Raw genomic sequence first — 24,576 nt, forward strand, 5'->3', positions numbered from 1 at the left:
CCCAGAAACCTCCAGGCAATTGGGGGGGCTAAATTTGCCCAAGAATGGCAAACAGAAGTGTGAGCCCCTTTGGGTCAGCAGAGAAATCCTGGCAGACCAGCATCCTCAGAAGCAAGGAGAGGTCGAGGAGGACTGACTGACTAGGCAGGGAGAGAGTCCTACAGGTCAATGGAGTGGGCACGTGCTGCCTGCCTAACGTCAACCTCTCGACATCCAAGATTATCAGAGGTTCCCGGGGCTGTGCACTTTAGCCCCAGACCCCCACTGGCCACTGCCCAGGCCACAGCTGTCTTTTTAGGGGGCAAGGAGGGAGTCAGAGACAGCCATCCGACATGCTTTCCAGTCCTCGGTGCCCTGAGGAATCCTGTCTATAGCTGTACCCACCGTGTCCACATGTGGCCGCACCACAGCTATTTACACACTGCTCTGCGGAGTAGCATGGGCCTGCTGGAATTGTGTTCTGAGACGGTTGCTCTCGGGGTTCAGGTGGGCCATGGAGGGGTGAGGAGAGGCTCCATCCATGTGTGAGGGAACAGAGTATCTCAGCAGTGTAGAGCCAGGAAACACCTGGTGTCCTTTATTAGTTCATGCGTTCCTGCAGCTCCCCTCTACTTTTCTGAGGTCCACGTTATCATCCTTTGTGTTATTCATGGGGAGCCTGGAGCACAGAGCATGTGGCCAGACTTCAGAAACAGGGTGGTGTGACCCAGACCAGAGAGGACCCCCAGACTGAATGTGGTAAGCTTAGCAGGACACACGGCCACTCAGCTGCCTGGGTCAGCAGAGACGCTCACAGGTGCGGCACCTCTCCCTGGCAGCTCATGCCGAGAGCAGCCTGGGAAGGCCTGTGTTTGTCAGGGAGAACCACCTGAAGCAATGGCTGGAGGATCCTCAGAATGCTCTCCCAGGAAAGAAAGCAGCACCTGTTTTCAGGAACCGGGCCATTTTGCTCAGATTCACAACGTGTTTCTGCTAAAATTTCTTTTAAAATTCAGATCAAATTAGAACAGCGTCTAAACCCCTGATCTCTAGTCAGCCCCGTGGTGGCAGGTAGGGACAAGTGTGTGAGAAGTGGGACTAGCCATCACTACCGCATCCCAGTCACCGGGGCTGAGCTGCCCTCCTCCTTCCAGATTCTTCCAGGAGTGAAGGTCATCATCGCACACACTGAGACCAAAGGGCCCCTCGGAGACTCACACCTGGGTGAGGTGAGTGCTGCCTGAGGCTGGGGGTTGACCGAGAAGAGCAAGGGCCTTCCAGACCCTGGCTTCCCTCTCCTCCTTTCAGAACCCCCTTAGAAATTCAGGAATCCTGAACCTCTTGGGACTTCAAATGTCTTTTTTAAAGCATTTATTTTTATTATTCTTTACTCTGTGCATATGTTTGTACTGTGGATGTGTGCACACAAGTGCAGGCACCTGTAGATGCTGGATGCTGGGGTCTTTCCTGGACCTGGAGCTATAGGTGGTCGTGAGCAGCCTGAGGAGGTGCTAGGAACCAGACTCAGGTCCTCTGGAGGAACAGCAAGTGTTCTGAAGTGCTTTCCCTCTTCCAGATGTCCTAAGAGTCCTAGAAACAGTCTCTCCCTACCTCTCCTGCACTCTCTGGCCCTGCTAATATGTAGGGTTGCCCAGTATGTGGGGAAAGAGGCCTCTCCCTGGGTCAGCTGCCAACAAGGTTATGAGGGCATTGGTGTGCCAGGGGAGTTAAACGGGACCATCAGCTGCACATGGAACAGGACTACCTGCTCTGGACAGAACTGGTCAGCCACTCCTTAAAAATCAGGTTTACATCAGAGCCAAGGTCAAAGACCCAGTGGCAGTCCAACATTGGCCCCAGTTCAAGGCCACACAGAACTGTTTCAGGCTCAGGATCCTTAGTGTCCCGAAGGTCAGCCTCGTATGAGACTGTTATGGTTCACAGAGCCTGCCTTAGGCATTGGGTAATCAGGATGCCTCACTCATGGGGGTAGGAGGTGGGGGAAGAGAGCCCCTCATGTTCAGGTAGACAGAACATTCACTCATGGGCAGTTCACAAGCATTGTCCCTCACTCAGGAAGAGTGGGTAGGTGGAACCTCTCACAGACAGTGGGAAAGTAGGTCTGTCACTCATGGGTGCTAGATAAGTGGAATCCTTCACTCATGGCCTGTGGGCAGGCCCTGGGCCCTCAGGAACAGGCAGATAAGGCCCTTCACTCACAAGTAGTGAGTAGGTTGCAGGAGGTGGGGAGAGAGGGTCCGTCACTGGTGTACCGTGGGAAGACGGGGCAGGTGAGGCCTCATTCACAGGCACTAAGCCTGGAAGGGAAGGAGGGCCAGCAAGGGGAGTCCTCACAAGATTTGGGAGGTCTGAGCTCCCCATGTTGCCTGACATTGTTAGTGTGGGCAGCTTGGTGGGTTCTGGGTGGGCTGTGTTTCAAGAGGCCCTTGACGCTGCTGAGGACTTTGGGTACACACCTATAGCTGTTGGTCTATTCATGGTACATACCAGCTCATCTGTGGGCCTCCTGCATGAGTGCACATGAGCATGGGTGCACAGGGGTGTGGTGGACACCGGGGTGTCTGCCGTTTACACTGTTTAGGCATGAGTGAGTGAGCATTTGTGTGCTCTGTACAGAGTGTGCTTTAACCTGTCTCTGTCACGAACACCAGACAGCCCTGCTCTCTCCCACTGACATTTGCTATGTGGCAGTGGAAACACATCCAGACAGAACAGAGCCATACAGATACCATTCCTGGAACAAAGGAACAGTTTGTTTTAGAAGAGGTTATGCTAGGCATGATGATATACACCCTCGTATATATATATGTTCATGTATCTGTGTATGAGGCTGAGGATTATAAACTGGATGCCAGTCTGAGCTATATAGCAAGATATAATTGTATTTAGTTCACAAAATAAGACCTGGGAATGCCACCCTCCCCCTTGGTTGGTATCTTGAGGTCATCTTGGGCCATACACTCTGAAGGACAGAACCAGTACTCAGTGATCCACCCCTGCCCACTAGATCTGGGTGAGCAGCCCCCACAATGCCACTGGGTACTACACGGTCTATGGGGAGGAGGCACTTCATGCTGACCACTTCAGTGCCCGGCTGAGCTTTGGAGACACCCAGACCATTTGGGCAAGGACTGGCTACCTTGGCTTCCTTCGCAGGACAGAGCTGACTGATGCCAGTGGAGGTAAGAAACCCTCGCTGAAGGGCTAGCCTCGGCACTGCAGGACCTGGGGGGTTGGTTGCTGTAGCCTGTGGGCCACTCCCCTAGGCTTGGGAAGCCATCAGTGACCTCATAGTGTCCCCCACTGGCTGTGATTTGTGTTGCTCAGTGTGGGGTGAAAAACAGGCTCCAGGAACTCTTGTGTGTGGAACTGCTGCTCCTCCTGTTGCTGCCCTCACCTCCTACTCTGGGCCTCTGGAGGAGATGCTGAGAGGCTGGTAACTATTGGTCGTGAGCTGTGAGGTTTCTCCCAATGACATAGCCGCCCCACAAACTGCATTTTATTAGCATGGCGTGCTCTGCATGGTCTTAACGTCATGTGTGGTATCTTTCTACCCTGATCTTTCCCTGAGCATCTGGCCCCTGCAGACCTAACAGCTCAAGTCAGGACTTTTGTAGCCTACGGTCACTGTAACATTCTGTGGGTAAAAATGATTTAAAAGCGTGTCACATCTACCGCTGCTGTACGGGGTTGTTGACCAGTGCAGAGTGAGTCTGAGATGCTGGCGTCCCCTCTGCCCACCTGGCTTGACGCACAAGTGCAAGGACAACTGGTTTCATGGCCTCCCGTGGCAGAGGACAGCTGTGGTCCGTAGGGTGGGCAGGCTCACAGTGTAACTTAACTCCCGAGCCATGTACGTACCCATGTTCACAGAGCGACACGATGCGCTGTATGTTGTCGGCTCTCTGGACGAGACGCTGGAGCTGAGGGGCATGCGCTATCACCCCATCGACATCGAGACCTCTGTGATCCGGGCACACAGGAGCATCTCGGAGTGGTAAGAGGGAGGGCGGGAGGGAGGGCTCTCCTGTGCTGTCCGTCAGCCTTGCCCTGGGCTGGAGCACCGCCCTGGGGCAGTACCAGGCACTATTCTGGCTCCAGCACCGTCCCCACTCAATTACAGTCCCCGGCGAGCTGGATTGCCTCTTTCTCCCAGAGCTCAGGACCCAGGCTTCTTATCCGTTCTCCCACATACATTCCTACAAGACAGCACCAGAGAGTGCCTCTGCGTCTCTTCCTTCTCCCAATCAGATTAAATCACACAGTTGTCTCCAGTATACAAAGTTCTCATCTGGAGTGTTTCTAGTGTGAATGTGGTTTTCTCATTTAAACCGCGGTGAGCCATGATCTCTTCACCGTGTCGGGAGCTTGCCCTGGGCAAGCACAGCTTTCAGCAGCAAGTGCTGGTTGTTCTTGTCGAGAACGTTAGAGCAGATTCTCCCTGTGAGATGCAGTCGGCCGGGCCTAAGGTTGTGTTGCCTAATAGCAGCATTGTGCTAATGATGTGAGCGGCTGCCTTGGCTGCCTGGGTTACTGGCCGAGCATCTGCCTGCTCCTGGTGCTGACGATCTCCGCCACCGTTTATTCTCCTTCAGTGCCGTGTTCACCTGGACCAACCTGCTGGTGGTGGTGGTGGAGCTCGATGGTCTGGAGCAGGATGCCCTGGACCTGGTGGCCCTGGTGACCAATGTCGTGCTGGAGGAGCACTACCTTGTGGTGGGCGTGGTGGTCATTGTGGACCCTGGAGTGATCCCCATCAACTCCCGGGGCGAGAAGCAGCGCATGCACCTGCGCGACGGCTTCCTGGCCGACCAGCTGGACCCCATCTATGTGGCCTACAATATGTGAGCCCACTGGACAGAGCTAGCTGTGTGAACCAGCGGAGGCAAAGCTGGCTGCAGGGTTCCTGCCCTGGGGGAGGGGTCTCAGGCTTCATCAGCTCAGAGCTGAGTGCTGTTCAGACCCTCAGCAGTGTCCTGAACGACCATCGTGTTAGAACGTTCTCGGAACCAACAAAAGCAGTGTTTTGGATCTGCCAGGGATATCTACCAAAACCTAGGTGACTGGGAAGGGAAGGCAAGGCCTGGCGTTCCGCTGCGGACATTGCCACGCCACGGCTGTTCTCTGCCCTACTGCAAGCTTGCACTTTTTTTAGGGTAAAAAGTTATTCCTGATTTCTAAATATATAATTTCCTGATTATTTATTCCCACTTGTAATAAGAAGCATATATGTCAAGCCCATGCTGGAGAGAACTTTTGAGCCAAGCCTGCTAAGGAAGGCTGACGAAGAGAGCAGCCCCGTTCCCCACGCAGTCACACAGCTTCCTTTGTCCAGTGCGATTACTGAAGCGGTGGCCTGCCTGTGTGTGTGTCATCACTGATGCTCAGCAAGTGCCATTTCGGACTGTCTAGTTAGATCCTGTGTCAGAGAGAAACCAGCATTAATTTAAAATCACTTTCCTAGCCTGTAACGTGGTGACCTTTAAACTGCAAGTTCTCACAACATCACAGTATCCATCCTCTCGTGAAGCATACGGAATTATTTTTGTGAACAGATCTGGACGAATGAGTGGCACCCCGAGGTCTCCTCACCCGTGTGTCAGCCAGGCCTCTCACTCAGCTGCGTCACCATGGGAGCCCGTCTGTCTAGGGTGGACATAGCTGCAGCCTCTTGGCTTTGCATTTGAGTTATGTGCCTATAAAACTTGGCCAAACCGTTTTTAGTTATTTTATCCAAACTTGAAATCCGAGTGATCTAATATTGTACTTAAGTCAGAAAAGAGAATGTAAAATCTTTTAGATACTTATAAGAGTTTGATGTCAAGCATGAATCTAAGATTATTTTTATATAACTAATGAAAGATTAATGTTATCGGGTTGTTGGGGTTTAGGGGTTTGGAAGGATGGAGATGTTTAAGAATCGTATAGAGACAGCTAGATCTTTCTAGAGTTGTCCTGGACTTGTGCTTCGGTGAGTCCAGCTAACTGGTTCTACCCTCCTATCTCACATCGGGAAGCACTACGTGGCGTAGCCCTGTTGCTCATGGTATCGAACTGTGGTGTAGTATGTTAAAACATGCTGGAGCTGTAATAATCCTGTTATAACCATGTACAGAATCCACATGAGTCTAGCAGCAGACCCACCGACAGGGTGCGCGGTGGACGGCCGAGAAGGGGCCCGAACTACCTAGCCACCATCTCAACGCTGTAGTTTTATAGCAGACGGCGCCTGTAAACTTTTTGTATTGAAAATTCAGTGGCGGTGAGAACATATCTGTTAAGATTTTAAGAATCATATTAAAATGTTTTAAGATTACTCTCTGGGAATTCTGTAGATCACACTAATTTTTTATATCATGTTAATAAAAGCTATTGACTTTGTAATTCTGCATTTTGAAGTGTGTGAAAGGGTTTTAAAAGTTTCCCAAAGTGGGATGTATTTTATTATGCATTAGTTCTTTCAGAAATATAAACACAATTATGCTTATCATATGAAATCTAGAAAACACATTGAAGGGTCAGAGAGGAAATTTAAAATCTTCCAGAGTCCTACTTACAAGTGACAGCAGCCTTAAGATTGCCAAGAATCTCAGGGGGTTTTAGCCTTTAAAACTTTTTCTAAACAAAATTAGGACCACATACTTATTTTATAATCTGCTCTTGTACTTAATAAATTACAGACTTTTGAATACATTACATACATTCTACATGTCTTAGTGACGGCACTGTGCCAGCACCGCCTCCCCATTGTACCGTGAGTCACCTCCCCGGTGCCCACTCTGATTTCCACGGTGGTATGTCTGCCTAGCCTCAGCTCTGCTTGTCGCATGGGTAGGTCGGAGTTTGCGGTGGGTGTGGTGCCTGGACACCCATTACCCCAAGAAGGGCCACATGGGAGAGGTCACAGCCCCAGCACTGGTTACTACCCCTTGGCCACTGTCACCATCCTGGGGAACAAATGGCCTCAACTCGTCCTTTCCTGTTCTCTTCTTGGGTACCTTGTGGTGAAAGCCTGGAGTCTCCTCCCTGAGCTGCTGCTCTGCTCATGTCGTTTGGAGAAGATCGGCCACCACAGAGCACCTCTCCAGAGAGGGCCAGGCTGAGAGTGCAGCTTCTCAGCAGGGTTGGCTCAGGAGCCCCGCTCACCAGAGGGCAGGACCTGGTGCCCTGCCCACACCCAGCAAATAAAGTATCACTTGGGGCGGGGACAACATATAGCAAGGGAGCTTTCATTGGTATGAAATTCCTGTCGAGCTCTAGTCTCACGGGCAAGAACCTCCCGTCAGTCACCACAGCTGCCTTCCTAGAGGGGTTCAGGAGGCGTGGCAAGGCAGATATCCTGACCATGTGTCAAAACTTGTCCCTATGAGGCTGGGGACAAGAGGACTCAGGGAGCCCCTGTAGATAGCCCTCGGCAGCTCTGGTCCCCCACAGTGCCTTCCATGTGCCCCCAGCCCCATGCATTGCCAGGTTCTGGTCTTCAGTGCTGCCCTGAACTCTCTCACCATTCTCCATAGCTCCATGTGGTAGGCCCCTTGGTCTCCAGGAGGGCTAACTAGGAGTAGGTTGCTGGGGCAGGCCTTGAAAGGTGTACCAGTCTCCTGTCCTTTTCAATCTACTTCCTACCTGCCCCGGTGTGACCTCCACCACCATGTCCTTCCCTCTATGATGAACCTCCAAAAGCAGGAGCTAAACAAATATTTATTCTTCTTCCGTTAAGTCGGGAATTCTGTCACAGTGGTAAGAAAGCTAACAGGTGATCCAGCCAGGGCAGAAAATTGCCTGTCAGAGCCACATCATAGTCTCTGGTCATGGGGCGATCTGATTCTGTGCAGCCTTTGACCGTTGAAGAGCCTCCCGCAGTTCTAGAGTTCTAGCTGCCTTTCACCCACCCTTGGGCTCTTTTTTTTTTTTTTTTTTTTTCCGGAGCTGGGGACCGAACCCAGGGCCTTGCACTTGCTAGGCAAGCGCTCTACCACTGAGCTAAATCCCCAACCCTCACCCTTGGGCTCTTAAGGGTGGGTGATTTTTATTTCTTCAGTGGTGATGGAGAATTGTTAACAGTTTTTATTTTACCCAAGGGCATTGTTCAGTTGTCTTAATGAACTTCTAAGTCTCGACTCCTAAAAAAAATAATAAATAATAAATAACAGTACTAAAAAAAGAGGTGGGTGAGAGCAATTAGAATTTTCCTAGAATGGCTTTTTAATACTTGCAATGCGGTTTTTATTTATCTGTAACTTGGATTGTTTGAACCTTCGGCATTCAAATATGCAGGTTAGAAAGCATCAAGTCCGGCTTCCCACAGTCCTCGGCTCGCAGCCTTGCCAAGTGTTAAGCAGGCCCTAGGCAGGTCAGACATGACACCCAGCAGCTAAAGGACACATCTCAGTGGCCCTTCATTCCTCAGCAGCTCACCCTGCAAGTCTCACCCTAGAGGGTCACTCACATTATGGGCAGCAGAGGGAGAGAGGAAGATACAGCTAGAAAAAGACCTGACACTCTCCAGTGCCCTCCTCTGTCCGTGTCCTATGGGGACAATGGTGTCATCCTGAAAGGAGACGTCTACTGAGCAGAATTTTGATTCTCGGTCGTGAGTTAGGATGCTAATACTTAGTGTGCGAGATCTAATCGTTCCACCAGTTAGAACTGTTGGTGTCAAATACGTACTTAGTAACAAACCACGGTTCACTGTGGAAGAAGAGACTTGAGTGGGCTGTCCTTTTGGGCTGGGGGTGGTGGGAGGGTGTGGGTGATAGGTCTAACTTTCCGGGGCATCGTTTGCACAGAGGACAAGCAGTTGTAAGGGCGAGCCAACCTCTTCGGGTGGCAGTGGATCCAGCTGTGGGTCTGTAGATGCATGGACAGCATACATTACACCTAAGAAAGCTGTCCAACGGAGGTGCTATTGGTAGTCTGCCTTGATTCTTACAGGTGACCCTTCCACAGGAGCATGGTGGTCTACAACCAGTGCTATACCCACAGAGTGTTGATTTCGTCCCCTCAGTGACTCTTATCAATAGTTCCCGGGACCATTCAGCTCACAGGAATACCTAGTGTAGCAGAAACGATGTGCTAACTTAAAGCAGCCCTTGGGAACGGGGTCAGAGTTTCATCCCTGAAGCAAATCAAGCTTCCTAATTAGTTATATGCGTCTAGAGAGCGCAGCTCCTTCCAGCCCACGAGCCTTCTGCCGTGCCTCCTCTCGTGGCCCTCATGTCTGCCACGGGGAAACGGCTCAGCCACTTTTTTTTTTTTTTTTTTGTCTCACTCATGTTCAAAGAACTCATGACAGGCTGTGGTCACCATGGAGACGAAGGCCATAAACTCCTGGAAGTCACACTCCCCATCCCCATCTTCGTCCAGCGTCTCCATCACTTTGTCCACCACTTCCTGCTCTTTGATTTCCTAAGAGAGAGAGAGAGAGAGGAGACGATTTAAACCGGAGCCGTCAGAGTGCTATTAAAAGTGCCAGGCTGGTTTGATTTGCGTCAGAAACGATCCCGGTACAGGAAATGAAGAATCCTAACAGCCCCTTGTGAGCATGGACAGTCAGCCACGGGTAAGGGGTGGGGGGAGCGGTCTGTTCTCTTCCCTTTGGCCTGGATTACTTCAAAATGGGGGGAAAGGTGAAGGAGTAACAGACTGCCCCGTGAATGTGTGTGAAGCCTGGCTCAGACTGGGCTAGTGACTTGAGAGACATGAGCTCAGCGCTTCTGAGTGTCCATGTGTTTGGGAGCTACATGGATCCTAACATTCACTAAAATACCATTTGGGAGCGTGTCAGAGTTTTCTCTTCATGAGTAGCTTCCTAGCGTCGTAGGCTTCCCCCCTGACAGTTCTGATGCCAAAGCCAAGTGAATGGTAAGGCTACTCCTAACTGATGCCCCAACTGTGCGGGCCTGAAACCCGGTGGGAAGAATGCAGGCTCTGAGCCGAGACTCTTAGTACAGCCTGCTTGAGTTAATACCTATCCCCTACCCCACCTCCCTGACAGGAGAGCTATGTAGGGAAGCCTAACTGTTTCCCTAAATACAAACATTCCCCTGGAAAAGATGGTGATTCCCAGAGGCTCACTGGAGGCTGTTAAAACATCTCCTGAGAGAGATGGGAACAGTGTCGTTCTCCCAGTTACAACATAGGTGCCTTGATTTCGAACCTACATGGCCTCCAGAGGCTTATGTAGGAGGCCTGGTGCCAACCTGTGGCACCACGGGGAGATGATAGAGCCTTTGGGAGGTAGGCAAAGTGGGAGGAAGCTGCATCATTGGGCCACGCCCCTTCATTTCTTTGCTCCTCAGTGGGTTGGTCTGCCTCATCCAAGGCCCCCAAACAGTGAAGCCTGACAACTGTGCACCGAAATCATGAGCCCAAATAAATCGTCCTTGTCTGGCCATGATGGTGCATGCCAATAATCCCAGCACTAAGGAGGCAGAGGCAGGCGGATCTCTGACTCCGAGGCCAGCCTGGTCTACAGAGTGAGTTCCAGGACAGCCAGGGCTATGCAGAGAAACCCTGTCTTGGAAAACAAAACCAACCAAATAAATCAATAAACCTTCCCTCTTTCAAGTTGATTTTCTCCAAGGCTTCTGTTGAACCAGGCCAGCAAACAGGTGAGATACTTTGATAACTTACATGAGTTATCATTGATAAATGGGCCATTACCGGCTATTTTTTTTTCCTGTCGTCAATCAGGGGAGTAGCGAGGATCTTAAGCTCTTATCAGCTGTGCTTTCCCTAACCGTGAGGAGCTTGACATGCTCACCGTGTCCCTGCATACTCTTCTTCAAACATGAAGAGATTAAGTCAAAAGGCAGAGTGTGGGGGGGCTATAACTAGTTATGCATCCTGTTCCTGAGTCCCTGTTACCCAGTATCTGAATGTCTTAGGAATTGATCCCCAAAAGCCCACTTGAAATCTTCTCCAGCAAGCCCACAAGGAAGGCCTGCTCAGTGTGTATCAACCTACCCAGTTAACTCGGAGTATGGTTACCTGTACCACGTGAAATGGCCGTGCCCGGGAGTCAGACCCAGACTCGGCACTTGATCAAACACTGACTAGTTTTCCTCTGTCTGTGTGCTTGGCTACTTCTGTGGCCCAAGGGGGTGCTCTCTGTGGCAGGACGCATTCCTTGAGCACCGACAGCATTTCCATATCACTATAGGTGTGCCTCGAGCATTGGTCTAGGGGACTGAGGGAGCACTGGGTGACAGAAGGATTACAGTTCACCTCCACGAGAGCACTTGGTTTGCGAGCAGTAGACCCGCTCAAGGGCAGAGGAGACAGTGGGTCAGGAAGCGAATGTTTTCACTACTAGAATATTAAGTGCCCAGAGAAAAACAGCCTGTCAGGGATCCTGCAGCAGCTTCCTAGGACTCCAAACTAAACTTAGGCCCAGCCAATGTCATATACCCCGGGGAGCCTCCTGTTCCCCTCAGGCAACTATTCCCTTGTGGTTTATGCTAGCTTGGATGTTTTGCGAGCCCGTGTATCTCAAATATTGAATTATCGAGTGATCAGTCAATGTTTATTTAACCTCTGGTATTTCTTTGTAGGAGGTACCAGACAGCTAGACAAAGTGAAAAGATTTCTTCCCTGCCCCCCAAACGTCTCATGCTTTAAAAAAAAAAAAAGTGTGTGTGTGTGTGTGTGTGTGTGTGTGTGTGTGTGTGTGCGCACGCAGGTACCTACATACTCTCATACCGTAGTACACGTGTGGAATTGGTTCTCTCCTGCCATGTAGGACTCAAACACAGATCATCAGGGTCAGGTGTGTTTACCTGCTAAGCCTCCTCACTGGCCTTTTGTGTTTTGAGAGACGTTATCCCTGTACAACCCAGGCTGGCTCCCTGTTTCCACCTTGGAAGTATTAGGTCTACAGATGCCTGCCATGACAGCTGACAGTTCCAGAGTGTCACTCGTGAGTCGTTTACTGTTCTGCTCTGCTGTCTTCACCCGTGGAGTACGGCGGTAAATATTAAACAATTACGAATAATTCCAGGCACCAGGCCACAATACCTCCTGCTACTCTCCGTCCCCGTCGGTCTCTCCCCCTCTAGCCGCGTGCAGTGGCCACCTATCTCACAGCTCTCTTGTTGCAAACTCTGCTCATAATCCCAGCATCCGCCCCCGGTGGTTATAGTCACAACTCCCAGTATCCTGGTACAATCAAAACTCAAGAAGCTTGTAATTTATCAATAAGATTTATAGCAATAGGGGGCTGGAGAGATGGCTCAGCGGTTAAGAGCACTGACTGCTCTTCCAGAGGTCCTGAGTTCAATTCCCAGCAGCCACATGGTGGCTCACAACCATCTGTGATGGGATCTGATTCCCTCTTCTGGTGTGTCTGAAGATAGCTACACTGTACTCATATAAATAAAAATTAATAATAAAAAAAAAGATTTATAGCAATAAATTCTCACTCCACAAAACATCCGCACAATAAACTCAGAGCCAATTGATATTGATAGAAACTGCCCACCTAGATAAGACAAATTGTCCTGTAATAACCCATCCCTTGTAAGATATTCATGGCTACCTGTGTCTATTTAAAGCCACACAGATCTGGGTCGTCCTTCTCCTCCTCCATCTTCTCCTCTTCCCCCTTCTCCTATCTCTCCGGCCTTTCAAAAACTCTGCCCCGCCTTTTTTTTCACCGTCCAATCACAGGCCTTGCCTTATCTCGTCCCCGCCCTCGCCCGCATATAGACATCAATCCACGACAGAGTCTTAGATTCAAGGGACAGAAACAGCCCATCTGAGCTCACACTCGGAGGGCTTAGCTGTTCAGACTGACATCCAGAAGCAACCCAGGGTACCCAGAGGCAGAAACGGACGTTAAGGACCATTTCTGGAGCAGCTCAGCGATGGTTTTGTAAGGCTTACCTCCAGGAAGTGAGAGAGCTCGTTGTTGATGAGCTCCTTCAGTTCTGACTTCTTCAGCTTGTGCTTGTCACCCTCTCTCCCTGAATACTGATGGAAGACATCAATGAGGGCAACCATGGCCTTCTCCAGCTCAGACATCCCGGAGGCTGCGGAAGAAGACACCTCTTCATGTATTCTGCCCCATTCTTTTTTTTTTTTTTTTTTTTTTTGGTTCTTTTTTGTCGGAGCTGGGGACCGAACCCAGGGCCTTGCACTTCCTAGGTAAGCGCTCTACCACTGAGCTAAATCCCCAGCCCCTCTGCCCCATTCTTTGGAGAACTTAATACGCTGTTTTCAGACCTCAGAGCTCAGCTCCGATGAGGGGTAGAGAGGCCCGACAGAGACGCGTCCTGGGATCCACGCTGACCACAGTTCATCCTCTTGTCTGGGTCCACCCCCTCCCTTCTATGTCCCCCACGGGCCACAGGGCTAAGTTTCCAAGACCACTGGCTTTGGTTGGGTTTGGCCAATAAGAAACTAGGGAAGATGCTCAAAGTGTTAGGGAATGATTCCAGGTCTCCCTGGCGGCCACCCCAATCCCAGAGGTCTCCAGGATGTACCCTCAGCTGGTGGATTTAAGAAAGACACTAGGATGACTAGTAACAAGTAAATATATATATATATACACATGTTAGTATCAGTGAACAATTTAAAAAATGGGATAAACAGCACCCTCATATAGCAATAATATCAGGGGTTAGGAGGACAAATGCAAGCCCTTCCAAAGGATTCCGAGAACAAGAACAAGCGTGTTCTGGCTAGTTTCATATCAGCTTGACACAAGGTAAAGTCCTATCTCAGAGAAGGGAACCTCGATTAAAGAAAATGCCCCCATAAGATCCAGCTGTAGGCATTTTCTTAAGTGGTGATCGATGAGGGAGGGCCGAGCCCACTGTGGGCGGTGCTATCCCTAGGCCGGTAGTCCTGGATTCTATAAGAAAGCAGGCTGAGCAAGCCAGTAAGCAGCACCCCTCCATGGCCTCTGCATCAGTTCCTGCCCTCAGGATCCTGCCCTGCTTGGGTTCCTGTCCTGAATCCCAGTGATGATGGACTGTGGCGCAGAAGTATAAGCTGAATTAACCCTTTCCTCCCCCACTTGCTTTTTGGTCAAGGTGTTTCATTGCAGTAACAAAACCCTAACAAAGGGATTGGAGAGCTGGCTCAGTGCTCGAGAGCCCTGACTGCTCTTCCAAAGGTCCTAAGTTCAATTCCCAGCAACCACTTGGTGGCTCACAACCATCTGTAATGGAATCAGATGCCCTCTTCTGGTGTGTCTGAAGACAGTGACAGTGTACTCACATACATAAAATAAATAAATACCTTTAAAAAAAGACCTAACAAAGCTCATTTTCATATGAATTAATATATCCGTTTAAGATTTTAAATAAAAACATGAGGTTTTTTTGGATGAGGTGGGGGCAAACAAGGCCCTGGGTTCAGTCCCCAGCTCCAAAAAAAAAAAAAAAAAAAGTAGACTGTAAAATTCATCTGGATTAAAGGTATCCCTGTACCAACTGTTTTGAAAAGTAACAGTGAAGCGACCTTGCAGCAACACGGACTCCAAGGTCATATGATTCTCCTGGCATGCTGACAAAGGGAGACCAAGGCACAGCCCAGCGTTCTGTGCTTACTCATTAGCCTGGCCTCAGAGTACAGCAGCTTCTTTGTGAACAGGCATGCGTGCCTGCGAGAAGCAAACAGCCTTCAAGAGAGCACCTGATGCGGCAGCCACAGCCTGGGGAATCGGGGATGGCTGCTCAACTCTCTGAGAGAGAGGCGGCCTTGGGCTCATTTCAGAGACCAGCTACTTAGGCAGAGACAGCTCCTGGCCTTGAGTTCTGATCCTTAAGCCAGAATCTGCACCGTCATAAGTAAACAAACAAAAGACACTCAAAAGTCATTTCCATGTTGAACATATTAGATTTTAGTAACTTCTTACATTTTTTATGAACGATCTCAGCAAGAGAAAGGAAGGTTTTTGGCCTTTGTTGACCCTCTGGTTCCTCAGTTTGCTCGTCTTTTCCAGATACCTGAAGTACCTCCCATAAATAGAACCTGAAGGGATAAGAGGTGATGCTCTCTCTTGGTTTCTTAACTTGTGTTTTCCGTTCTTGTTGGTCTTTTAGCTAAAAAGAAACTCGTGGGGTTGGGGATTTAGCTCAGTGGTAGAGCGCTTGCCTAGCAAGAGCAAGGCCCTGGGTTCGGTCCCCAGCTCCGAAAAAAAGAAAAAAGAAAAAAGAAAAAAGAAAAAGAAGAAGAAGAAGAAAAGAAGAAGAAGAAAAGAAGAAGAAGAAGAAGAAGAAGAAGAAGAAGAAGAAGAAGAAGAAGAAGAAGAAGAAGAAGAAGAAAAGAAACTCGTGTGTGTCTGGGTGTTTTGCAGGCTGGTATGTGTGAGCATGCGTGGTGCCCACAGAGAGGCTGGGAGAGTGTCAGATCCCCTGGAACTGGAGTGACAGGCAGTTGTGAGCTGCCAGTGTGGATGCTGGGCTGAGCCATCTCTCCAGCCCTGGTTACCGTTTTTTTTTTTTTTTCCTCTTTTCTTTCTTTTCTTTTTTTCGGAGCTGGCAAAGTGCTAGGCAAGCGCTCTACCACTGAGCTAAATCCCCAACGCCCCTGGTTACTGTTTTTCTTTGTTTGGTTTTTTTATGAAACATTTAGTGGCATGAAAAGAGTGGTGGGGAAGGGAGGGGAAAAGAGGGGAAGGGAGGGGAGGGGAGGGGAGGGGAGAGGAGGGGAGGGGAGAGGAGGGGAGGGGAGAGGAGGGGAGGGGAGGGGAGGCCAGGCGCAGAATTACCTGCCTGTTTTTCCTTTTCAGATTGACACGAGGTCTCACTGTCCCCAAGTTTTCTCCTAAATCATGATCTTCTTGCCTCTACTCTCCCGAGGGTTGGCTCGTACCCAGCACAGTTATTGATTTAAAAAAAGAAAAAGTCTCCAGAAACTCTGCATCATACTGATATTGCTCAAAGTCCTAACGGCTGGGGGAGGGAAAGGCTAAATGATCTTTTTGTGGATAAGGACTAAGGCTTAAGAACAAACGGTGTCACACCACATCCCATGTGCTAGGAAAGTCCGTAAAATTTGAGTTTTCTCACGACTACATTAGACATTCCAAATTTTCCCCTATTCTTTCAACTAAAGAAGTTAGTTGTCTGTCTCCTAAGACAAATGGAGGAGACTTTATAAAGAAAACACAGGGCTTGAGCTTCTTGGAATGGTACTGCCTGTCCGGGGAGGGGTTCCCCACAAAGACTGCCCCTCCCCAGGAGGGGTAACAGAGAAGTCAGGGCCACTCCCAAGCCCTCATTTCTCTGCCCCAATTCATAATGATCTGAAAAGATTCAACTACTTTGCAATTTTTTTTTTTTTGAGCGGTGTCTGGAGATGTAGTTCTTGGCATTTCAAAGAGGGAAACTGGAAAAGCTCACCTGGGTGCTCCAGGGACCCCCGGGAAAAGCTACCAGGAGAAAGGGAGCGCTGTGGTTGGGGATTTGGGGTGACTCTATTCCAAGAAAGAAAATCCTTCCCTTAGGACGTAGAGAAGAAGCCCTAGATGCCATCTCTGAAAACATCAGTAGTCATTCTGAATCTTGAAAAAATGACCCAAGGGATCTCTGGCTTCACGAAAACAGGGACAGACACAATTCCATGGCAGCACAGATGTCAACAACTGTCACAAGGAAACAAGAAAGGCGGCCTCATCGGAAGCCTTGGAATGCAGCCAAACGTCCCCAAAGGTTTTCTAAAAAGTTTCAAAGCTCAATTCCCATCCTATCCCCTTCACCCCCTCACCCTGCAAAGAGAGAAAGAAGCGGTTTTTCTTGGGTCCTGCCAGTGACTCTTTCTCACCTCCTGGTCACCTTTTGCCGCTGGAGTCCTCTCTGGCTTCGGTGTCCGAGGACTAGGAGGGTAGACAGAGAAGCTCCTTTTTCTTCCTCCAGAGAGGACTGGGTGTGGACTTGGCGCAGTCCGCTGCAGGCTGAGACTGCGACTGCCAATAGGGGCCAAGGTTAGGGAGGAGCTGGACAACCACCGGGCCTGCATACAGGGCCCCATTGAGTGGTACCCTGGGGACCCACTGGGCAGCCACAATTGGATCTGATCTAGAAAGAATATGGGTCTGTTGGGCAGGAAATGTGGAGTCAGCTTCTCTGTGCTGTTTAAATTTAGGATATGAATATTGATGCTGTTCCAGAGGCAAGGTTGGGGGGCTGGTGGGAAGAGGGGAGAGACAGCGTGGGTGAATTGATTCAAACAGCAGATACGCAGCCAAGAACTGGAAACTTCTGGTGCTGAGTGCTGGAGGCTGTGTGGCTATGGCTGGCTTCCAAGGAGGCCTCTTGAGCATCTTGCCTGCCTGCCAGCTTTCTGGTCCCCTCCTACAGGTATGCCATGCTGTGGCTGGTGATGCTGGGCAGTGGTTACCCCCAGACTCCTCTTTGAACCCAGTCTTCTCAGGGACCAGGGTGCGGTAAGTTTCTTTCTAACTTAGTACTTTTGCACAGAGGGAAAGACACGCCAGCTGTGTCTTAGGCCTCTCTCCCTTCTCACCCTGGTCAAAGGTTGAGCTGTCTGCACCAGAAATGCTTTAGAGATGGCCCGTCCTGTGCTCTTTTCACATAGGGAAGAAACGCTGTGCCTCTTGTCACAAAGGCACAAAACTAACCCAGAAGACTCCCCAGTGGAGGATAGCTTAGTCACACACGTCCCTTTGCACCTCGAGTCCGGAGTGTCTGTGGGAAGAGCTACATGACAAAAGTCACCCAAATATCACAGAGACCAAGAAGTTGACTCGACATGCTAGAGGTAGAATGAAGTTTTCCTGCCCTGGAATGTAACCTTTTCTTGAGGAAAGGTTAGCTTTGGGGTGGAGGTATAAACCCCTGCTCTGGTTCGACTCACCATTTATCTATAGGAGATCAAAGCCACTGGTCCCCAAAGATTAGGTCCCCTAATCTTCTTAGTCATCAATAGACAATAAAAGGGAGCTGACTGGGGGAGACGGTTATGATAATCATGGCTGGGAAGAGACCCTTACTTTGTGATGTCGCTTGGGGTACCGGATGATCGAGGCTTCTCTGACCCCTCCCTAGCTGTCTTCAGTCAGTTACACTGACTTTAAGTAGAGATCTTCAAACCCGAGTGCATGAACATACACACGTGTGTGCATGCGTGCGTGCGTGAGTGTGTGTGTATGTGTGTGTTGATCTTCAGATCCCAGACAAGCCCCCACAAATGTTACAGGAGTCCTATGGAGTGGACAAAGAGTTCTACATCCTGGAAAGAAGGCACACTCAAGAAAGTGAAGTGACAGTTGGAGAGCAAGACGGGCCGCCGAGGTATGGCAGTGGAAGATCCAAAGTCAGAGATGTGAAAGCAATCCCTACACCCCAGTGAGAGTAGGAGAGATCTCTGCCGCTCCCAGACACATCTAAGGCAGGGACACCAACATGGCTCCCACTGAGCCTGAGCGGGAAGTAAAGGTGCTGACAGTCTCTGACAGAAGACGCCAGCTCCGGATAACGAGGGAGGGCAGCTGACAGAATGAAGGAAAGTTCCAGACTGCATCGATCACCAAGGGAACTGGCCTTAAGTTTTTATTATTTATTAATTATTTACTTATTATTTATATTTATTCAGGTTTTTTTGAGACAGGGGTTTTCTCTCTGGACTTGGCGGTCCAGGAACTCGCTCTGTAGACCAGGTTCGTCTGGAATGCAGAGATCGACCCACCCAAGTGCTGGGATTACAGATGCACACCAGCACAGCCAAGATGTCTTTAACATCTTTTTTTTTTAAAGAGATTTATTTATTGTATATTAAGTACACTGTACACTGTAGCTGTCTTCATGCACACCAGAAGAGGGCATCAGATCCCATTACAGATGGTTGTGAGCCACCATGTGGTTGCTGGGAATTGGACTCAGGACCTCTGGAAGAGCAGTCAGTGCTCTCAACCACTGAGCCATCTCTCCAGTCCCCTTAACATCTTTTTAAAGTTAGTTTTTGGACAACTTTATGGTTGTAAGCACCCAATATACCCAAATATTAAAGAGGTTGAGAATAGAAAACAGATAACAAACTGGGCTTAAAGAAAATGCACATGTGTTGGAAAGACAGCTCAGTGACTAATTGTGTTGCTTACAGAGGATCTGACTTCAGTTCCCAGCACCCACACTGGGTGACCCACAATCAACTGTAGCTTTTGGTTCAGGGGATGCAGCTCCATTGGCAGCATACCGGGGTGTGCGCGCGCACACACACACACACACACACACACACACTCACACACACACACTGTTACACATACACATACATACACATACACATACATACACACACACTCACACTCACACACTCACACACACAAACACACATACCACACACAGATACACACACAGACACACACACACAGACACACACACTCACACTCACACACTCACACACACAAACACACATACCACACACAGATACACACACAAATACCACACAAACACACACAAATGCATATACACCCACACACCACACACATACACACTCACACATACATACACACAAATGCATACACAAATACATACACAAACACATACACAACACAAACACGCATATCACACACAGATACACACACCACACAAACATGCATACAAACACACACACATGTACAAACACATGCACAAACATACTTATACACACCACACACAAACACACATATGCACACACACATACATATACACCATACACACAAACACATGCACGAACACACATACATACCACACACACTGCACACACAAACATGCATACAAACACACACACACTGCACACACAAACATGCATACAAACACACACACACACACGCACACACACGCACACACACATCCCAAAGCCTCTCACGAACTACACAAGAACCGATTGTGCCTTACATATCCCCTTACACTTTGACTGCGGGCTACTGACATCCCGGGTGGCTTCCCATTATCCTGGCCTTCAGTCTCGCTTAGCTCCTGCTTTTGGCATGGCCTACTCGAATTGTTCCTTGTCCATTTCCCCGTTCACCCCCTGGGCCTGCTATCTACCCATCTGTTGGTTTATCTGGCCCTGGTCCTGTTCTTTTGTCTGTGCAGCCGGACTCAAGGCGCTACAAGCGCAGTAGCCACGCTCGCTCATCCACAGGGTTGGTATCTTTACCTCCCAGAGACTTCTCATGTCCCAGCTTTAGCCTTTTGCCTTCTTAGGCCTCTTTGAAACTTCTTTAACAGTCTGTAGCCATTCTGCATCATGTGCGTGCGTGCGTGCGTGTCGGTGAGACGGTTCAGTGACTAAGCATTTGTATTGCTTATAAAGGACCTCGTTTCGGGTCTCAGCACCCACATCTCGTGGCTCACAATCAGCTGTGACTCTAGGTCCGGGGGATGGTTTCTAAGGTATGGTATATGATACAATTATACCTATGTAAGTGCATGTGTCTATGATACAATTATATCTGAATAAATGTGTGTAGATGTGAATAAATGTTTTGTGATGTGGCATGGAATACATGATCTGATGGTTAATATGAGTAATTAAGACTGAAATAAAAGAACCCATGTTTGCCTCAGCCAAGGTTGTATCTGGCAAATTGGTGCCATTGTAAACCAGAAGACACCCAAAGAGCTTACAATCGGGGTACCGGTGGGCACTGAGGTAGATTCTCCTTCTGGGTTAGATATTATTAGCACAGTTATTAATGTCATGTATAATTAGAATAATTAATAATTATTATAATCAATTATTAATTAATAATAATTAACAATTAATTAGAATAGCTAATAACGCCAAAGACGCCGAGCAGGGCCCACATGGCAGAGTGATGGGGGTCTCCTACAGGTTTCAGGGGAAGGGAGGCTTCATGACATACAGGTGCTGAGTAGACCCTAGTGCACTCCTGTAGAGAGATCCCCAGAGGGTGGAGATGGGGATGTGTGCCTGAACTCTGTGGAAGGAAATGTCTGGCAATGAAGTGAGGAGAGGCACAATTATTAAAAGGACCCAGTATGGTGGGGGATGTGCTACGGTTGGTAACTGTTCTGATGTCTTCAGTCTGGTGTTCTGTACATGTCTGTGGAAGTGAGATTCATGGCACCTACTCGACTCCTGGAATCTGGAGACCTGGGTATTCTATTAGAGGCCTAGGGATTCACAGACAGAAAGAGGCCGTGTTCTGATCAGACCCTGGCCCCAAATCTAACACACAAGCATGTTCACCTACGTTTCTGGGCATCGAGCTCTTACAACTGTCCCTTTGAGCTTTTGCCTCACAGGCTTTTCCACAATGAGCTTCCAAGAGGTCATCAATGGCAGTTCATGCCTCCATGTCCTGGCCCCCCAACCTCTAACCAGGGAGCCTCCATTTTCTGTAATGCCCGTTCTTCCTGAGCATTATTTCTTTGGTGGGCCTGGAGGAACTGTGGCTTCCGATTGTTCCACACCTCACTTCTGTGGTTAGAGGGATGACTCTGGGGTCTTATGGGCAGGCCTGAAGCCATCAGTGAAGTTGCTTTTTGAATATAGAAAATCCCCCAAACGCGTATAATAAAATATTGGGAACACAAAGAGCCCATTTGTAAAGGAAATGTTTACTTTCGGCCAAATAAAATGCCAGAGAGCCCAAATGCTAGCCAGAAGCTAGTGGTCTAACTAAACTCACTGTGGGTGTTGGCCAAGAAGTGAAGAAGTGAAGGGCAGGAAGTGACTGGCGAGCATTGCTGTCTCGTAGCAAAGAGTTGTCCCATGGCGAGTGCTCATGGACTGTTGAGGACCAGCCCAGAGTTCAGTCTGTGGCACTTGGGGGATGTTTGGGAGCTGGTGATGAGGGTTCAAATCCCTCTTTGTTTTACAACATGTCTGGATGCCATAGGAACCCATATGGCCTCTGATTGGGTCGTGAGGCCATGCTGACCCAGGAAATTGGGGGAGTTGGCTCTTAGACATAGATTAGAGAGTCCAGGACTGACATGTTGGAAAAGAGACTTTTCCTCCTGGACCAGCATTTTCCATTCCCGGGGGGGGGGGGGTTGACCTGGCAGCTTTGTTTGGATACCCAGACCCTCTACCACTTTTGCCGCCATTGTTTCTGGCATCTTAGAGCATCTCTCCCTTCTGCCCCATCCCTGCATGGTCAGCCAGCTCCTGGATCTGCTCAGTTGGAGGAAGAGGTTATTCTGGCTTGCTATTTGCGGGCGGAAAGACAGTATTGTTTTCTCATACAAAGGGCCCGCCACCAAGCTGCTCATGAGGCCCGTTACAGTGCCTGATGACTACGGGGGACAGAATGGGGATCTGTGTTCTAGAGGAAGTGTGGGGGGGTGATGGGGACAAAAGCTTCTGTGTGCGAAGCCATCAGGTCAGCACAAGAGCCAACGGCCCTTCTACCCAGCAGGACCAGCGTGGATGCCGCTGCCCTGCCTGGGAGCCCCAGCATGTCAGAGCGAGGCTCAGGTTTCTCAGGCCACCACCTGGGTTTGCTTGAGCAGGAAAGGAGCTTACACATGTGCAACGTAGTGGCCCAGATATACATGCAGCACCAAGTGCCTGGTGCGCTCAGTTGATTGTCATTAATATCGGGAGAGTCACCGTTCGTGTCTATCGGATGAACCTGGAACTGTGGGGGCCATCCAGACTCCTTAGTCGGAGAAAACAGAGCTCCAAATAACAGTAGTGTCCTCCTGAGCCAGACACACTAGGATCCGTTATGTGGTTGAGTCACTGGCGCAATTTGAGGGTTGTGAGTCTGGGACTACACTCCCCACCCTGCAACACACACACACACACACACACACACACATCATTCATACATCACTCATCACACACACACACACACACACACACACACACACACACACTTTGGCACGTTGTTATAGAATGTGAGTATTCGCACGTGTCACAGTTCATTATTTTCCTATCACACCGAGTTCCACCAAAGCATCTGTTTGCATCCGGAAGTCAGCAAAACCCTTCCAGAACGAACCCAGTGAGCAGCTTGGAGCAGAAAGCAGGGTCCTGCCATTTATTCAGCCGGAACCCACAGAGCCCACGGGGTAACAAAAGGGCCCAGAGCAAGAACAACAGGGCTATTGTTTTTTTTTGTACTTGGGTCTGAACCTTCTAAGTTTTGGAGACCACGAGAGGTGGGGGCACGAGGCACAGCCACATGAAGCCACCTTGTGAGCCGTCGCTGTACCGCGTGTCCTTGGTACTCATCAAAATCTCTCACAGGGTGAGAGAAACATTGGAACTAATGCTGGGGAAGCCATCGAAAGGAACGCGGCACTGTGGCTCGGTGGAACAATTCTGCATCTTTTTAAATTACACTTTTAAAAACTTAAAAAAATAAAATAAAAGGGAATCTGAGAGATGCCATCCAATCTCGGCAAGTTTAAGGTTGAAAAAAAAACGCTCAGGCTCACCGATCTCGTTTGTTTCTTTGTTTCTCTCTTAACTCAATGGGTAACATTATTTTTCACACAGTCACACGGTCTTGTGGCTTTGTCCGCTTCTTTGCTTTTAGGGTGCTCTGGTCCCAGAACTTCACACAGCATTCAGCTACACCCTTCCAAGTAAACAACTGGTTGCTAGGGCGATGAAAACTGAGAATGCTACCTCTTGATTTTGACAGAGCTCCAGTCAAAAGGGCAGGGACTGGGAAGAAGCTAGCCTTCTTTGGAGTTATAACTAACGAATCCCTAGGATCTAATGGTACCACTGAGTGTTAATATGGGTGAGAAATGAGAATGTAACCAAAATGACTTTGGGGTTAAATTTGAAAAAGAAATATATGGAATGCTTCACGAATTTGAGTGTCAACCTTTGGAGGGGCCATGCTAATCGTCTCCTTATTGTTCCAATTTCAGTATATGTGCTGCCGAAGCGAGCCCTGGGGTTAGTTAAAATTTAAAGTAGTCAGCTGCTGGTGGTATGTCTTTTTAATCCCATTACGCAGGGAGCAGAGGCAGGTGGATCTCTATGAATTTAGGGCCAGCCTGGTCTAGCCTTTAGAGTGAGTTCTAGGCCAGCCAGAGGTACTTAGTAAGACCCTGTCTCTAAAAAAAAATAAGATAAATAAAATTTAAAGGAATAATTTTTGTTGGGGTTTGAAGCTTGGCTCGCGCCCGGACAAAGCACACCAAGCCAACATGGTTCCACGTGGAGAGGTTTAATGAGGGAAGAAGAGTAGAAGAGGGGAGGAACCAAGGAGGTCGGCCATGGGCACATGGGGGGGGGGGCGATAGAGAGAAGGGACAGGGACAAAGGGGGCACGAGAGCAGAGAAGAGAAGAGCAAGAGAGAGCAAGAGAAAGAGGAGGGGGGCAAGCAGCCCCTAGGCTGTTGCCAGGCAACTGTGGGGCGGAGCCTACCTGCCTGTTGCTAGGTAGCTGTGGGGGTGGAACTTAGACAGAATACCAACAACTTGAGTAAATTGGTATATTTTCCTGACGTGTTAACATGCACAGCCTTTTAAACGAGTTATTATCGTGCCTCTGGATGGATCTTATGTGATTTTTAGGACTACATTAGCATGTACTAATTACATACAATGGGTCTCATTGTGACATTTTCATACACGCACATGATGTATTCTGATGGCATTTATGTAATATTTTCATGCCGCCTATTTAAC

At 49.1% G+C, this 24,576-nt stretch overlaps 2 protein-coding genes and 1 non-coding gene across 11 annotated transcripts in view; 1 reads left to right on the forward strand and 2 right to left on the reverse strand.

The window, feature by feature from the left end:
* Dip2a (Dip2 acetate--CoA ligase A) overlaps positions 1 to 6,384 on the forward strand; it is a 90,959-nt gene extending 84,575 nt beyond the window's left edge. For all 6 annotated transcript variants that reach the window (XM_087598342.1, XM_087598345.1, XM_087598346.1 and 3 more), the window contains 4 exon segments: positions 1,134 to 1,208; positions 3,008 to 3,182; positions 3,874 to 3,997; positions 4,596 to 6,384. In XM_087598342.1, coding sequence (XP_087454468.1) covers positions 1,134 to 1,208; positions 3,008 to 3,182; positions 3,874 to 3,997; positions 4,596 to 4,848 — 627 coding nt within the window. In that variant the 3' untranslated portion in view covers positions 4,849 to 6,384.
* A 1,797-nt stretch (positions 6,385 to 8,181) lies between these two features.
* Positions 8,182 to 16,885, reverse strand: S100b (S100 calcium binding protein B). 4 transcript variants are annotated; one of them, XM_087596973.1, is made up of 4 exons: positions 15,719 to 16,827; positions 14,864 to 14,979; positions 12,886 to 13,031; positions 8,182 to 9,408 (listed from the first exon to the last, which is right to left on the reverse strand). In XM_087596973.1, exons 3-4 carry the CDS (start codon positions 13,021 to 13,023, stop codon positions 9,268 to 9,270), a joined length of 279 nt encoding a protein of 92 aa, XP_087453099.1. In that variant the 5' UTR covers positions 13,024 to 13,031; positions 14,864 to 14,979; positions 15,719 to 16,827; the 3' UTR covers positions 8,182 to 9,267.
* A 6,843-nt stretch (positions 16,886 to 23,728) lies between these two features.
* On the reverse strand, positions 23,729 to 23,834 carry LOC120099045 (U6 spliceosomal RNA). Its single transcript, XR_015646070.1, has one exon. It is a non-coding gene; the product is annotated as a U6 spliceosomal RNA (small nuclear RNA).
* Positions 23,835 to 24,576: the final 742 nt, after the last annotated feature.

This window comes from Rattus norvegicus, chromosome 20 (assembly GCF_021556685.1).
Source record: "Rattus norvegicus strain SHRSP/BbbUtx chromosome 20, alternate assembly SHRSP_T2T, whole genome shotgun sequence".
NCBI lineage: Eukaryota > Metazoa > Chordata > Mammalia > Rodentia > Muridae > Rattus > Rattus norvegicus.

Bases quoted from the DNA above. Each gene is read 5' to 3' on its own strand.
- S100b (XM_087596975.1), bottom strand. From the start codon at position 13,023: ATGTCTGAGCTGGAGAAGGCCATGGTTGCCCTCATTGATGTCTTCCAT. The intron at 9,409-12,885 runs GTAAGCCTTACA...TCTCTCTCTTAG, and splicing joins AGCTCTCTCACTTCCTGGAG to GAAATCAAAGAGCAGGAAGT.